Source organism: Cervus elaphus, chromosome 27 (assembly GCF_910594005.1).
Source record: "Cervus elaphus chromosome 27, mCerEla1.1, whole genome shotgun sequence".
NCBI lineage: Eukaryota > Metazoa > Chordata > Mammalia > Artiodactyla > Cervidae > Cervus > Cervus elaphus.
The window spans coordinates 52,424,112-52,437,531 of NC_057841.1; the positions used below are offsets into that span (position 1 = coordinate 52,424,112).

The 13,420-nt window shown below is 37.7% G+C and overlaps 1 protein-coding gene across 2 annotated transcripts in view; it reads right to left on the reverse strand.

The window, feature by feature from the left end:
* Nucleotides 1-1,969: 1,969 nt before the first annotated feature.
* The window catches only part of MBD1 (methyl-CpG binding domain protein 1), a 54,079-nt gene continuing 42,628 nt past the window's right edge, over nucleotides 1,970-13,420 (reverse strand). The window contains exons 22-24 of one of the 2 annotated variants that reach the window (XM_043888830.1): nucleotides 9,177-9,393; nucleotides 7,182-7,284; nucleotides 1,970-2,588 (exon numbers count right to left, since the gene is read on the reverse strand). In XM_043888830.1, the coding sequence (XP_043744765.1) occupies nucleotides 2,360-2,588; nucleotides 7,182-7,284; nucleotides 9,177-9,393 (549 nt within the window). In that variant the 3' untranslated portion in view covers nucleotides 1,970-2,359. Of the gene's footprint in view, nucleotides 2,589-7,181; nucleotides 7,285-9,176; nucleotides 9,394-13,420 lie in introns of those variants that run through there. The other variant, XM_043888831.1, reaches the window with a different exon arrangement.

A 13,420-nucleotide genomic window follows, 5' to 3' on the forward strand; every position in this document is an offset into this window, starting at 1 on the left:
AGAGAAAGCCTAGGTGGCATCCCTGGTGAATTCCATCCAACATTTGAGGAAGAAATAGTGGCAATTGTTCACAAACTCATTCAGAAAATAAGAGGGAATACTCTCCAACTCATTTCACATGGCCAATAATATCTTGATACCAGACCCAGACATCACAATAGATCTAGGTCAAAGACACACAGCAAACCATAGTGGCAAGAAAAAAAAAAAGCAAAGGAAATGCAGCAACTTAAAAAAAAAATGACAAGTGGCATTTATCCCAGATATGCAAGGTTAGTTAATATCTGAAAATAAATTAATATACCATATTAATAGAACAAAGAACAAAAATCACATGTTCAACTTAACAGGCATTTGCTAAAATCCAATACCCTTTTATATATAAACTCTCAATAAAATAGGAAGAGAAGGGAATAACTTCATCCTGGTAAAGAGCATCTAAGAAAAACCTACAGATAACATAATACTTAATGGTTAAGAAATGAGTGGAGTGTTTTCCATTAAAACTGGGAACAAGTCAAGAATGTCTAGTCTCTCCACTTCTATTCAATATCATACTTGATATTGCACTAACTGGTGCAGTAAGGCAAGAAAAAGAAACAATAGGTATTCAGACTCGGAAAAAATGAAGCCTTTATTTTCAAATGCCATGATCCTCAATGTAGAAAATCCTATAGAATCTAAAACAAACAAAAACACAAAAAACAAACTATTAGAATTAATGAGTAAATTTATAAAAGTCACAGGATACTCACTCAATATACAAAAATCAGTTAGATTGCTACACGTTAATAATGAATAATCCAAAAATGAAATTAAGAAAACAATTCTGTTCACAACAGCATCAAAGAGAAATACTTAGGAACAAGTTTAACAAAAGAAGCACAAGGCCTGCACACTGAAAACTATAAAACATTGCTTAAAAAATTAAAAATGACCTAAGAAAACGATGAGATTGACCTTCTTCATGGGTTGGAAAGCTCATTATTGTTCAGATGGGAGTTCTCTCCAAACTGATCTATAGAGTAAATGCCATCTCTATCGAAATCTCGGTAGATCTTTGTAGAAACTGACAAAATGATCCTAACAATTATATGGATATTTGAAGAATCTACAATAGATAAAAACTAGGGGGAAAAAAAAATATTGGACGCTACACTACCAATTTCAAGCCTTAGATAAGGCTACAATAATTATCACCGTGTTGTGTTGCTATGAGGATAGACAAATAATGGAACAGAGTAGAGTGTCTGGAAATACACCCTTATAATAATGATCAGCTGATTTTCAACAAAACTTAAAGGACAGTCCTTTTTTTTCCTTTTTTTTTTTTTCCTGGCCAAGACTCCTACTTTTGGATTAGAGATTAACTTTCAAGGGGGCTTGAAAGTATCCAGAGGAGAAGGTAGACTCCCAGAGCTGAGGTAAGAGTGAATGAATGGGTAGAAAGGTAAAAGAAAAAAAACCTCTCAGAAATTCCCGCAAACAATTTGCTTAAAGACATTTTTAAACCTTCAGGGAAAGTATCAATTGACCCTGAAAACATTTCCCTAAAAGAGTCTACAACTCTAAAAACTGCTTTTGCAAATATGGTACTTGGAAGTAAAAGTATATAAATGTTAATCCCCTTTGACCCAGAAACCCCACACCCAGGAATTGATTGATTCTAAGGAAATAATTCAAATGAATGTTGTTACAGAATAATTTGCTATAGGGACAAATTTGAAACAAACTCAAAGTCTTTTGTTTAGTAAATTATAATACACTAACCCAGTAGACTATCATGCATTCATTTGTAAATATGGTAGGTAAAGCAACATGGCAGTGTGTTTACAAAACAAAAATGAGTATCCATATAGCAAAGCCTGGGAGGGAACTCAGAGAAGTGAAAATAATGACAATGCTGAGCGTTAGGAATATGACCATGTTCACTTCTTTCTAACTTGTTTTATTTTTAACCAGTAAATGCACATATTTTTAATATAGTGCCCAAGATTCAGGGTGGAAGGGGACTACACAAGGGCATATACACAGAAGGAGAGAAGAGAATGGAAGCAAGAGGAAATGGGCATTTGGGCAGATGGATGAAAGAAAGTGAAGCTATTAATAAATGAACAAGAAAGGGAGGCATGGAGGTAAGTCAGGACTGTTAACTGTGTGGATCATTCATCATCACAGGAAGAGGATCATTCAGATTTGTCAGTCTATGAAAGGAGTAGTTTAATTTGAAAGAAGAAAATTTCCTGGCACATAATTATGGAAACTCAGAGAATAAAAGAACAATTTATCCATGAGTTAAAAGAGACATACTGTATTTTAAAATAGCAAAAGACTGAGAAATAGGTTGGTGCTTATACAACTATGGCGGAAGCTTAGCAGGACACGCCCTTCGCATGGGGCGGATGTTTCGGGGCACCACTCGGTGGGTGGACAGGATCTCCTGGATCTTGCCCTGGAAGTTCTCTTCCGCTGCTCTGCCCGCCTCAAGCTCTCGGCGCTCCTCTTCCCTCTCTGCTTCCCGAGCCTGCTGCTGGGAGCACATCTGCATCTGAAGGCGCTTCCCGTACTCCTGGGCTAAACTGCAGCGTCTGACATGATAGAAAATCCAAGCGTATAATCATCAGAGGAAGCATTTGGATTTATGCAGGGCATTACGGTTAAAATGTGATTTTCGAAGTCAAATAAAGTTACCACTAAAATCAGGGTGAGTGGGGAAGAAATAGATGAAAAATTCAATAATGTGTTTATTACACAATAATTATGACAGTCTTAGAACAAATGATTGATTTTAGTGAGGGAATGTCTCTTCCCCGTTCAAAAGATTTCCTGCTATGTGGAGAGAGCCCTTGGCCTCTCTGCATCCTCCACCCCTACTCCCCTCCAAGAAGTGACACTTATTGGTAAAATGGAACAGTCTGCTCTGCCTGTTTCTTTTCTGCTATCAAAAGGGGGCATATTCTCTTTGTAGGGGGGCTTCCAGTAGTCTGGTACTGCTGGTGACTGGATAGGTAAGTCCGCCTCATTCTGTTTAGTATTAAGCAGATGACTTCCTCTATATGGAGGCTTCATTTAAAATGTTATAGTGCCTCCAACTAATAAAAAAAAAAAAAACACCAATCAATCGACATTTACTTAGGGTTTTGTTTTTGTTTTGGGGTTTGCACTAAAGACTCATTGCACTTGAGATGTTATTAGCAGTTTAACAACAAAAAGACTTTAAAATCCTGGGCTAAAGACTGCTACCTAGAAAAGACTGCCTGCCAGAGGTGGCTTTGCAGTCACGTGTACCATGTGAGAGGATAACAAGGGAACCCTTTCCCCAGGTGGTGTTTTAGGCTATTAGTTCTGTCCCGGTCCCCCCTAGAGGGGATTTCATCATGTCAGTGGGACCCTTGGTCCTTCACATCTTCAGTTCTGTGCCAGGGGGGCGTGACGTGGGGGTGCCTGTCATGCTAAGTCCCAGTCGAGCACTAGGGATACCCAGATGAATCAGCCTGGTCCCCAGCTCTTAGGAGTTTATGGTCACTCTTCTCAGCTGGCATTTTCCTTGAGGCCACCTGCTCTAGATATCTAGGGGCTCATCAGACTTGTCAACCAGGCTGTGACAAAAAAAAAAAAGAAAAGAAAAAAAAATAAAATAAAATGTTATAGTGATTTTTTTCCCTTGTGGTAAAACACATGTAATTTACCACCTTAACCATTTGTAAGTGAACATCTCAGTAGTGTTAAGTATATTCACACTATTGTGAAACAGATCTCCAGGACTTTTTCATCTTGTAGATCTGAAACTTTATACCTATTAAACAACTCTCTTTGACCGTTTCCCCTGGCCCTCGGTAACCACCATTCTACTTGTTATCTTTATGAATTTGACTACTCTAGGTACCAAAAGTAAGTGAAATCACACAGCATTTGTCTTTTTGTGACCAGCTGATTTCACTTAGCCTGTCCTCAAGGCTCATCCATGCTGTAGCATCTGAGAGGATTTCCTCCCTTTTTAAGGCTGAATCCTATTCCACTGCATGTACCTACCACACTTTGTTTACCCGTTCTTCTCTTAAAGGACATCTGGGTCATTTCCACCTCTTGGCTATTACGAATAGTGGTGCTATGAACATGAGTATGCAAACAACTCTTTAAGGTCCTGCTTTCATTTATTTTGGATAGATACCTGGAAGTGAGATTGCTAGATCATATGGTAGTTCTAGTTTTAATTTTTTGAGGAAATTTCATATTGCTTTCCACAGCAGTTTTATCATTTTATAATCTATAAACCATATTATTAATACCAAATTTTGTCAGAAATAAAGATTATCACACACTTATGCCTTTGCGACAGATTCTCTTTTCCAAAGATGGCCACAGTGCTGTCCCGCCTACCATACACTCTTCTGCAATGTGAACCTCTACCCCCCTGCCAAGAAGTGGAGCATTTCTCCATTCCATTGAAGGCCGATGGGCCCTATATGACAGAAGTGGTGTTAAACCCAAGCGTAGTCCTTAACTGGCCTGGCAGCTTCCTCATTCTGTCTCTTGGGATGCTTGCTATTGGCACTCTTCCTCTCAGAACGAGACACCACTCTGTGAGAAGCCCAAGATGCATGGAGTCGGCACGTGTAGGTGTTCTGGCTAATACCAAATGAGATCTCCAAGCACAGTCAGCACACACTACCAGCTCTAAGGATAGGTATCTTAAGTGTCCATTCTAGCTGAGCCTTCAGATGAATATAGCCCCAACCAGAACTGGCTTGAACCACATGAGAGATGCCAAGCAAGAACCACGGAGCTGAGCCTTATCAATAACAGAAACATGAGACATAATCAAAACTCGCTTTAAACCACAAATTTGGGGATGTTTTGTTATACACCAATAGGTAATTGTAGTAATTATAATACCTTCTGCTCACTCTTTTTTCAGTTGATTCAAAAGTTGGGTAGGGAAGAGAACTGCTATTAAATTCCCCTCACATCTCCAACAAAAGGCTTTTCAAAAGTGAGAAGGAGTGACCTCCAGAGCAGAACAAGGAGCAGGAAGCCAAATGTTGTTGTTAGTGCCCCCACACTGACAATAGGCTCCCGTATATGAACCACACCCTTTCTAGAAAGAAGGGAGCTTATTTCTATGCACCAAATGTGGGTGAGCCAGGGAACAGGCCCCAGGGACAGGCAGGCTGACCAGTAATTGGAGGAGCCTGGTCCTCTTTCTCCACTACACTGGCCACCTGAATTGGGTGTCATGGCCATCAGTGGGAAGGGACTGATACGATCCGAGAAAGGCTGCCAAGGAGGTATTGACCAATTTCCCCCACCTGAGCCTGATCATGGTGATCAGAGGAACACCTGAGGGAAGTGCTGTATCTCAGAGTACCCAGAGTATTTTAGTTTCCCAGCCCAGTGAGGCTACAAAAATCTTCCTGGGACATTTACATGGAATCATACCCCCATAAGCCATTTCTGTTCATCTAATTAGGTCACATTATATTTCAGGATTTATTTCATGGGGGAAAAATATCTTATTTCATTATGATTTAGGGTTAGTGCCAATTTTATAAAAATTGTTTCTAACATATTTTGTCTTTTAAGATGTTTGTCCAGTTTAACACAATGTCTGTAATTAGAATCTATATAATGGCAATAGAGTTGAATTTTACTAAAACGGTTGGTGCTTATTTTTGTTCTTTTGAGCTGGGTCTTTATTTTTTATATGAAATTTTATAAACTGAATTAAGCTTTTGGGACAAATGGTCAAAAGGCTGGGTTGGCCAAAAGATTCATTTGGTTTTTTTCCTTAAGATGGCTCTAGTAGCACTTAGTTATCTCTAACTTCATTGAAAACAATTTTGTTAGATTGCATTGTGATGGTTGTCATATCAGTGTGCATTAAAAAAATTATCAAAATTGGTGAATTTTTGTGTAGCCATTTTAATATTGAAGATGCAAAAAAAAGCAATATTTTTGGCATATTATGTTTCATTACTTCAATAAAGGTAAAAACACAACTGAAATGCAAAAAAAGATTTGTGCAGTGTATGGAGAAGGTACTGTGATTGATTGAATGCATCAAAAGTAGTTTGTTAAGTGTTGTGCTGGAGATTTCTCTCTAGATGATGCTCTACAGTCAGGCAGACCAGTTGAAGTTGACAGCAATCAAACCGAGACATTGAGAACAATCAATGTCATACCAACATTATACCAATCAACATTATACCATGAGATAGCCAACATACTCCAAATATCCAAACCAAGTGCTGAAAATCATTTGCACCAGCTTGTCTATGTTAATCACTTTGATGTTTCGGTTGCACATAAGTTAAGCAAACATAGAAACAAAAAAACTTCTTTGACTGTATTTCTGTATGTGATTCTTTAATGTACAAAAACACTCTGTTTTTAAAACAAATTGTGACAGGTGATGAAAAGTGTTCCATATAATATTATGGAATGGAACAGATCATGGGGCAAGCAAAAATAAACCACCACCAACCACACCAAGGGCCAGTCTTCATCCAAAGAAAGATGATGTTGTGTATGTAGTGGGATTGGAAGGGAGTTCTGAGTTCCTCTGAGTTCCTCCTGGAAAGCCAAATGATTAATTCCCACAAGTACTGCTCCCAGTTAGTCTGACTGAAAGCAGCCCTTGACAAAAAGTACCTGGAATTACGTGCTTTCTGTTTAACAGGAAACACACAATCTTCCATCAGGATAATACAAGACTGCATGTTTCTTTGATGACCAGGCAACAATGGCTACACCTTGGCTAGGAAGTTCTGATTCATCCACCACATTCACCAGACATTGTACCTTCAGATTTCCATTTATTTCAGTCTCTGCAAAATTCTCTAAATGTCAAAGATTTCAATTCCCTGGAAGACTGTAAAAGTCACCTGGAACAGTTCTTTGCTCAAAAAGATAAAAAGTTTTGGGAAGATGGAATTATGAAGTTGCCTGAAAAGTGGCAGAAGGTAGTGGAACAAAACAGTGGATATGTAGTTCAATAAAGTTCTTAGTGAAAATGAAAAATGTGTCTTTTATTTTTACTTTAAAACTGAAGGAACTTTTTGGCCGACCCAAAAATACTGAGGTAAAATAATATTAATAATACACGAATTATGGCACGTCGTCCTTTATGCTAAAAAATCTCCCTTTTTTAGGTAGTAATTATGAAGAAAACAAAGCCATACCTTGTAAAATTCTCCCTCTCTTCACAGTTAAGCTCTTTAAGACCTTCATTTATACGTTCCTGTTCCATAGTACGTTCTTCCTGTTCTTTTGCTTTCCGTTGCACTAAGGAAGACAAACGTAATTTTTACTAAATGACTTTTCTCAGAAAAGACTTGACAACATCATCTGGGCATCAATGCCATATTGTCTTTAGAAAGGCAGAGCTTAAAATCACTGGATTGGATCTTAGTTCAATAAGGTAGAAGTAGTCATCCCTTTTGGGGCTTCCCAGGTGGGATAGTGGTAGAGAACCTGCCTGCCAATGCAGGAGACACAAGAGACATGGGTTCAGTCTCTGGGAAGATCCCCGGAAGTAGGAAATGGCAACCCACTCCAGTATTCTTGCCTGGAAAATTCCATGGACAGAGAAGCCTAGCAGGACAGACTCCATGGGGTCTCAAAGAGTCAGACATGACTGAATGACTGAGCACACACACAGTCATCTCCATTAAGGAAAGAATAGGGCTTCTGTTCCTATGTGCTATAATCTACAGAGATTTTCTCATAATTATTTGCTATTGAAATCTACAAACAGCTTTTTTCATAGCGGATTACCACTGTAAGAATACTTCTCACCTTTCTCTTCTTGAGGACAAACAGTTCTGTTGCCATTTATGTTAATAGGAGAGTGTCTATGTTACAAAAAAACTATTGGAAAAGCAGTATATAAGGCTTTTATAAACTAAATAAGGAAAACCTAACCAATCCAGTAGAAAAAGACTGACAAAGAAAACAGAGCTCACAAATACAACCAGGCAATATGCATCTGAAATGCATTTATCTTTGGCCTCCAAATCCATTTACAGGAATTTATCTAATTATATATGAGCCAAAAAAACTATGTACAGAGATAGTGAGCCAAAAAAACTGTACAGAGACAGTAACCCACAATGCTACAACAGCAAGAAAAATTCCAAAACAAGTTGAAGGTGCATTGGTTGTATTTAGGTAAAATAAATTATGGTCCATTTTTTAAATGGCTTTCTAGCCAGCATTACAAATTTTAAAATTGAAGAAAAATGACCTGAAAAAATATTTATGATAAGTGGGAAATGCAGGCTGTAAAACAACATATACCACAAGATACTAATTTGTGAGAGGAAATTACATACATAGCAAAAATACTGGAAGGAAATGCAGGAAGTTGTGAACAATAGCTATTGCTGGGTGGTGGAATTATGGTTGATTTTTACTTCCTTGTTTATAAGTGGTTCCAAATACTTAAATTTTCCATGTTTTCTCAATGTATGCCAAAACATTTATCATGGTGGAATACAGAAATCTTTTCAGTGTAGATGCTTTCTTCTCCTTTCTTAAAACTCAATCTAACACTAGCTTAACAATTTTCAACTGACATTATAATTCTCTTATAACAAAGTGGAGAATTAATCAATGGAACCAAGATGAGCTTTCTCTTACAAAGACAACCAGTGTGAAGTCCAGTGGTATCCTACTAGTAAATGTGTCCATCTGGACACAGAATGGTGGAAATCTTCTCAGTGATTATTTCCTTTTGTGACCAAGCACTGTTTGAGGAAATTCAGTGGTGTCCTAAGACAGAGATGTGAGCAAGAAATGATGAGAACACCAGAAAGAAAATTCTTTTATGAATAGGGGAAAGAAGGTTTATCATGAATAGGGGAACATAGTGGGCCTCTCAAGGAATGCGACGTTTGAGCTGGGCTTGAAGTATGTCCAGGATTTCTCAAGATCAAAAGCATCATAGGGAGAGAAAACTACCCAGGCAAAAGGTATGCAGGTGTGGGCGTATGGAGACACCTCCAGAAAGGTACTTAAGTATTCAACTAGGTAAGGTCCACAAAGCAGGGATCTTGCCTTAATCCCTTTTACATACCTCATGGTATTTCACACATACTATCTATTTAATAAATACTGAGGTTGCTACTTAAATTGAATTAGGCCCAAGTATAATATAATTGTGATTCTTTCCTTACACTTTTCTTGAACTTGAAGTTTTCTTGTACACATGACCTCATTCAGAAGTTGTTTTCTTGCCTCCTTTTCAAGTCTCAGCTCCTTGTCCTTCTCAGCAAACTTCTTTTCTTTCTCTTTCTCTAACATTCTATCCAATTCTTTCTCCTGAGCTTTTTCTTCCTCACGCCGCTGTGCCAAGTATTGATAATATATCTTCTGTTCTCTTCTCATATCCTCCTACATAAAATAAAAATTACCTCATGTTGTTAAAACTTTTAGGTGTGATAATACTAGGGAGCATAAGTTTTAAAATCTTTTAGAACCATAATTCCTTAGAATTACAAACCAAAACATTGACAGATGATGTATTATTTTTAGGGTTTACTTTTAGGTATTCAAATACTTTTAAGTATTTACTTAAAAGTAAACCCTAAAAATAATATATCATCTCGGGAAGATCTCCTGGAGAAGGAAATGGCAATCCACTCCAGTATTCTTGCCTGGAAAATCCCATGGAAGGAGGAGCGTGGTAGGCTACAGTCCAAGGGGTCACAAAGAGTCGGACACAACTGAGCGACTTCACTTTCACTTTTTAAAAATATTCAAGGTGACTGTGGGGAATGGGTGGGATGGATAGATGAAACAGGAATGGCCATTGGCTACTGGTTGTTGAAGCTAGGTAATGGAACCATGGGGATTCATTGTACTATTTTTGCATCTGTTTGAAATATTTTATAACACATTTTGAATAGTTCAAATAGTAATAATGCAAACACTTTCTCAAAGTGTTCCTCAAAGAAGTTCCCAAATAATTTTCAATTATACAACTTTATTTTCATTTATTTAAATTTAGGTAGATAAAGTGTTAGCCTGACAAACAAAATATGTCACAATTATTATAGCACTGTCTCTGACTAGAAAATGATACTTTACATCAGCAAATCTCAATCTTAGCTACACTTTGGAATCACTTAGGGAGCTTTAAAAAGTACTAAGGGCTAAGTTTCACACCTAGGGATTCCTTTCCAATGGATAGCTTTTAAGTTCCCTAGGTGATTTGAATGTGCAGCTCAGGCCCCAAACTGGCTTTATAACATAGTCATTTTCAGGTGGCTTCTGTCTTTCATGGTAGTATATTTGTGTTACTCCATCCAATCTCTGATCTGATCTCTTCTGAGAATATCATAGATCTGAGGTAGAACTAGCAACATCTGAGAGTATAGCTGCACCCTCAGAATAGCTTGTATACATAGTTTCATACTTTGGGGAATAATTTAACAAAAAGTACAAACCTTATACTCTGAAAACTAAGAAGCATTATGAAAAAAATTAAAGAAGACCTAAATAAATGGAAAGACATCCTATGTTCATCAATCAGAAGACAATATTGTTTAAATGGCAACTGTCCCCAAACTGGTCGATAAATTCAAAATAATTCCTATTAAAACCCCAATTTATTTCTTTGCAGAAATCAACAAACTGATCCTAAATTCATATGGAAATACAAGGGAGCCAGAACAGCCAAAACAACTTGAAAAAGAAGAACAAAGTTGGAAAATTCACATTTCCTGAATTCGAACTCACTACAAAGCTATAGTCATTGAGACATATAGACTAATGAAATAGAACTGAGAGTCCAAAATAAATTCTCATGTTTACTGTCAATTGATTTTTGACAAGAGTTCCAAGACAATTCAATAGAGGAAAAATTCTCTCTTCAACAAATGGTGCTGGGAAAAGTGGATATCTACATGCCAAAGAATGACGTTGGGCCTCTACCTCATACCACATACAAAATTTAACTCAAAATGGATCAAAGGCCTAAATGTAAGAGCTAAAACTATAAGACTTTAAGAAGAAAACATAGGACATCTTCAAGACCTTGGGTGTAAGAAAAGTGTTTTAGATATGACACCGAAAGCACAAGCAACAACAGGAAATACAGATAAATTTTACTTCATCAAAATTTAAAACATTTGTACTTCAAGGGACACCCACAGAGTGAGAAAAATATTTACAGATGACTTATGTGATAAGTCACTCCAGTATCCTTGCCTGGAAAATCCCATAGACAGAAGAGCCTGGTGGGCTGCAGTCCATGGGGTCGCAAAGAGTTGGGCATGACTGAGCAACACTAACACTATGTGATAAGGGGTTTGTATCTAGGACATATAAAGAACTCCTACAGCTCAATAATAAAAAGACAACCCAATTAAAAACTAGGCAAATAACTTGAATAGACTTCTTAAGACTTTGGCGACCTTTAGATAGATTAGTCCAAGGAAATATACAAATGGCCAACATGCACAGAAAAAGAGGCTCAGCATCATTAGTCATTAGAGAAATGCAAATGAAAACCACAGTGACACATCACTTCAGACAAACTAGGATGGTTAAAGTAAAAAAGACAGACAACAACAAATGCTAACAAGCATGTGGAAAAATCAGAACTCTTGTAAGTGTATGAGAATGTAAAACAGTGAAGCCACTTTGGAAAACAATTTGGAGATTATTCACAGGCTTAAACATCGAGTCAGTAATTCTACTCCTTGGTATATGCCCAAGAGAAACAAAAATATATGTCCAAACAAAAATTCACATATGAATGCTCATATTAGCATTATTCAAAATAGTGAAAATGTAGACACAAATCAAATGTCCATCAGGGACAAACATATAAACAAAATATGATATATCCATACAAGGAGATATTATTCAGTCATATAAAGTCATGAAGTACTCATACAGTCTACAACATGAATAAACCTTAAAAACATTATGGATGTGAGAGTTGGACTATAAAGAAAGCTGAACACTGAAGAATTGATGCCTTTGAACTGTGGTGTTGGAGAAGACTCTTGAGAGTCCCTTGGACAGCAAGGAGATCAAACCAATCAATCCTAAAGGAAATAAGTCCTGAATGTTCACTGGAAGGACTGATGCTGAAGCTGAAATTCCAATACTTTGGCCACCTGATGCGAAGAACTGACTCATTTGAAAAAACCCTGATGCTCAGAAAGATTGAAGGCAGGAGGAAAAGGGGACGACAGAGGATGAGATGGTTGGATGGCATCACCAACTCAATGGACACGAGTTTGAGCAAGCCTTGGGAGTTGGTGATGGACAGGGAAGTCTGGCGTGCTGTAGTCCACAGGGCTGCAAAGAGTCAGACATGACTGAGCAACTGAACTGAACTGAATTGAAAGAACCCAGTCAAAAGATCCCATAATATATAATTTCATTCATATGAAAGTCCAGAATAGGAAATCAATAGAGATAGGAAGGCTATTAGTAGTTGCTCTGGACTAGGGGTGAAGAGAGAAAGTGGGATAACAAAAAAAGTTCTAAAATCAACTGTGGTGATGGTGGCACTAAAATCCATTGAAATGTATATTTTAGATGGATGAATTGTATGTTTTATGAATGATACCTTAATGAAGCTGTTAAATAAGATGATCCAATTGAGAACAGAAAGCTCAACAACAAAAATAGTAAGAACGAAAGGAACAGAGGAAGGGAGGAAGGAAAAGAAAGATAGACATAAATAATTCAATCAGAAAACTGGGCAAAAGGTATCAGAAGATATTTCACTGAAGACGATACAAGCAAGCATATTAAAAGTTGGTCAACATCATTAGCTATTATTGAAATGCAAATTGAAAACAAAATGAGGTTGGTTGGAGGCTCAAGTGTGGAGCCTTTTAACTTTGAGTTAAAGGAGCCTTTTAACTCCTTTTAATTTTGAGTTAAAAACTCTAAGGGGACCCAGTGGCCCAGGGAAACCCCACAACTTTTGTGAATTTTACCTCCTGCAGTTCTACCAGTTTCTCTCAGTAAATATCTGAGAAAAATCCCTTCACGTATATGGCAAGGGGAGGGGAAAATGTACTATTCTGAAATACACTACAGCATTCTATGCTTCTTAATGAGGTTTGCCCTCAGGGGAAAGTATTTAACCAAAGCTTAACCTGCTGGGATTTTATCAGAGCTTCACTGATCTGAGGGATCAAGCCTGGACAACCTCTAGTCTTCCATGTAGGAAAACTGAAATACCATAATCAAGGTTTCCAGTGACTAGTAGTAGTAGTAGTGAAAGTCACTCAGTTATGTCCGACTCTTGCGACCTCATGGACTGTAGCCCGCCAGGTTCCTCTGTCCATGGGATTCTCTAGGCAAGAATACTGGAACGAGTTGCCATTTCCTTCTCCAGTGCAGTGACTAGGAAGAGTCCAGACCCAAAGGTACCATCCTAAAGTTACAGAAA